The 1,519-nt window shown below is 26.1% G+C and overlaps 1 protein-coding gene across 1 annotated transcript; it reads left to right on the plus strand.

Annotated features, from left to right (window-relative positions):
* Nucleotides 1–848: 848 nt before the first annotated feature.
* LOC101510198 (uncharacterized) lies at nt 849–1,370 on the plus strand. Its single transcript, XM_004489566.1, has one exon. The coding sequence runs from the start codon at nt 849–851 to the stop codon at nt 1,368–1,370; it is 522 nt and encodes a 173-aa protein (XP_004489623.1).
* The last annotated feature ends 149 nt before the right edge of the window (nt 1,371–1,519 follow it).

Genomic DNA, 1,519 nt, shown 5'->3' on the forward strand with positions numbered 1-1,519 from the left:
AATTTTAATAAATAAAAAACATTATTGAGAATATTGTGTTAGAGAGTATATAGTAATCATTTAATATTTGCTTAAAAATCATTTTGTCCTTTGAAGTTTTAACAAAGACCATAATTATGAATCTATTGTTCAAATCGAAGAGCATAAAATAGGAATATGTTAATTTATTGAGGACTACTATACTTACAGATATAATGATAAATGTCACTGAAGATAATATGAAACTAGAATTATTTTGTTATTGAATAATTTTAAAAATGGTATTAGTTTCATTAATATTTATTCATAATTTATAATTTATTTATTATATTTTGATATTCAATATTATAACTTCATAAAATATTTTAAAATCTTGAAAATTCTTGTGTTATAAATCCATTAAAATCTTAATTATAAAATATTGATGGTAAATAATCTTTTAATTTTTTTAAAGAGTCTTTTAAAATCTATACATTCCTACAAATTCTTTTAAAATCTTTAAGATTTTTTTGTTCAAAATAATCTTCTAGAAACTCAATCCACCACACCATCTAAGTCTATAAAGTCCTTTTAAATCCTATAAATTCTTTGAAATTCGTATTACAAATTTTGATAATATTTTAAAATTTTAAAAGTCATTCAAATCCTTTCCAAATCCACAAGATTCTTTATGTAAAAATTGTCTTTTAAAATACTAATCTAGTCAAATGATATATATATGGAAAAAAAATCATATAATATGAGGAAAATAATTATTAACAGTCAATAAGTCAAATATTAATTCTCAAAATTAAGAAAGAAAGTTGTATATAAAGCCACTAAGGGGTGAAGGCAAAATCAATATTAAAAGAATTGAGTAGAAATACAATATGTCTCGTTTTTCATTGATTGCAATTGTGTTTCTTTTAAGTGTTGCATCCTCGTATGCAGCTAAAGTTAAAGTTGTGGATGTTGCAACCATTTGCAAGCAATCCTATAACGCTACCTATTGTTTAGAACTTTTCAAATCAAAACCAAGTGGTGTAAAAGGAGACCTCGTTAGCCTTGCACAATACGCTACTGATGTTCTTCGTACCAAAATAACCAAAGCAGTCGATCTAATCAACAAACTAAGTTCAAGCACTAGTGATCCTGCCGCAAAAGAATATTACGATAATTGTTATGTGGATTTTGGTCCCGAAGGAGCACTTTCTGAGGTTAGCGCAATTCAAACACAATTAAAGAAAGGAGATTACGCTAATGTGGATTCAGGTGCAAGTTTTATAATGACCGATGTTGGTGATTGTTTCCCTGAAGATTTTACCGATACCTCTTTGATTCAAAAATATGTTGGTGAAGTCACAGATATTGCTCAGATTATCCGTGCTGTGACACATTTTTTGACGAGTTAGAATATTAATCATAGTTTATAATTGTTGCTAGGTATAAGTCAACTTCCATATCGATAATAAATATTTTGATTTAATATGTGTTATTTTTGTCTCTTTATTTTCTATTTGGTAATCTTCAAAGTGAATGTTAATTTACACTAAACAAATGT

Source organism: Cicer arietinum, chromosome 2 (genome assembly GCF_000331145.2).
Source record: "Cicer arietinum cultivar CDC Frontier isolate Library 1 chromosome 2, Cicar.CDCFrontier_v2.0, whole genome shotgun sequence".
NCBI lineage: Eukaryota > Viridiplantae > Streptophyta > Magnoliopsida > Fabales > Fabaceae > Cicer > Cicer arietinum.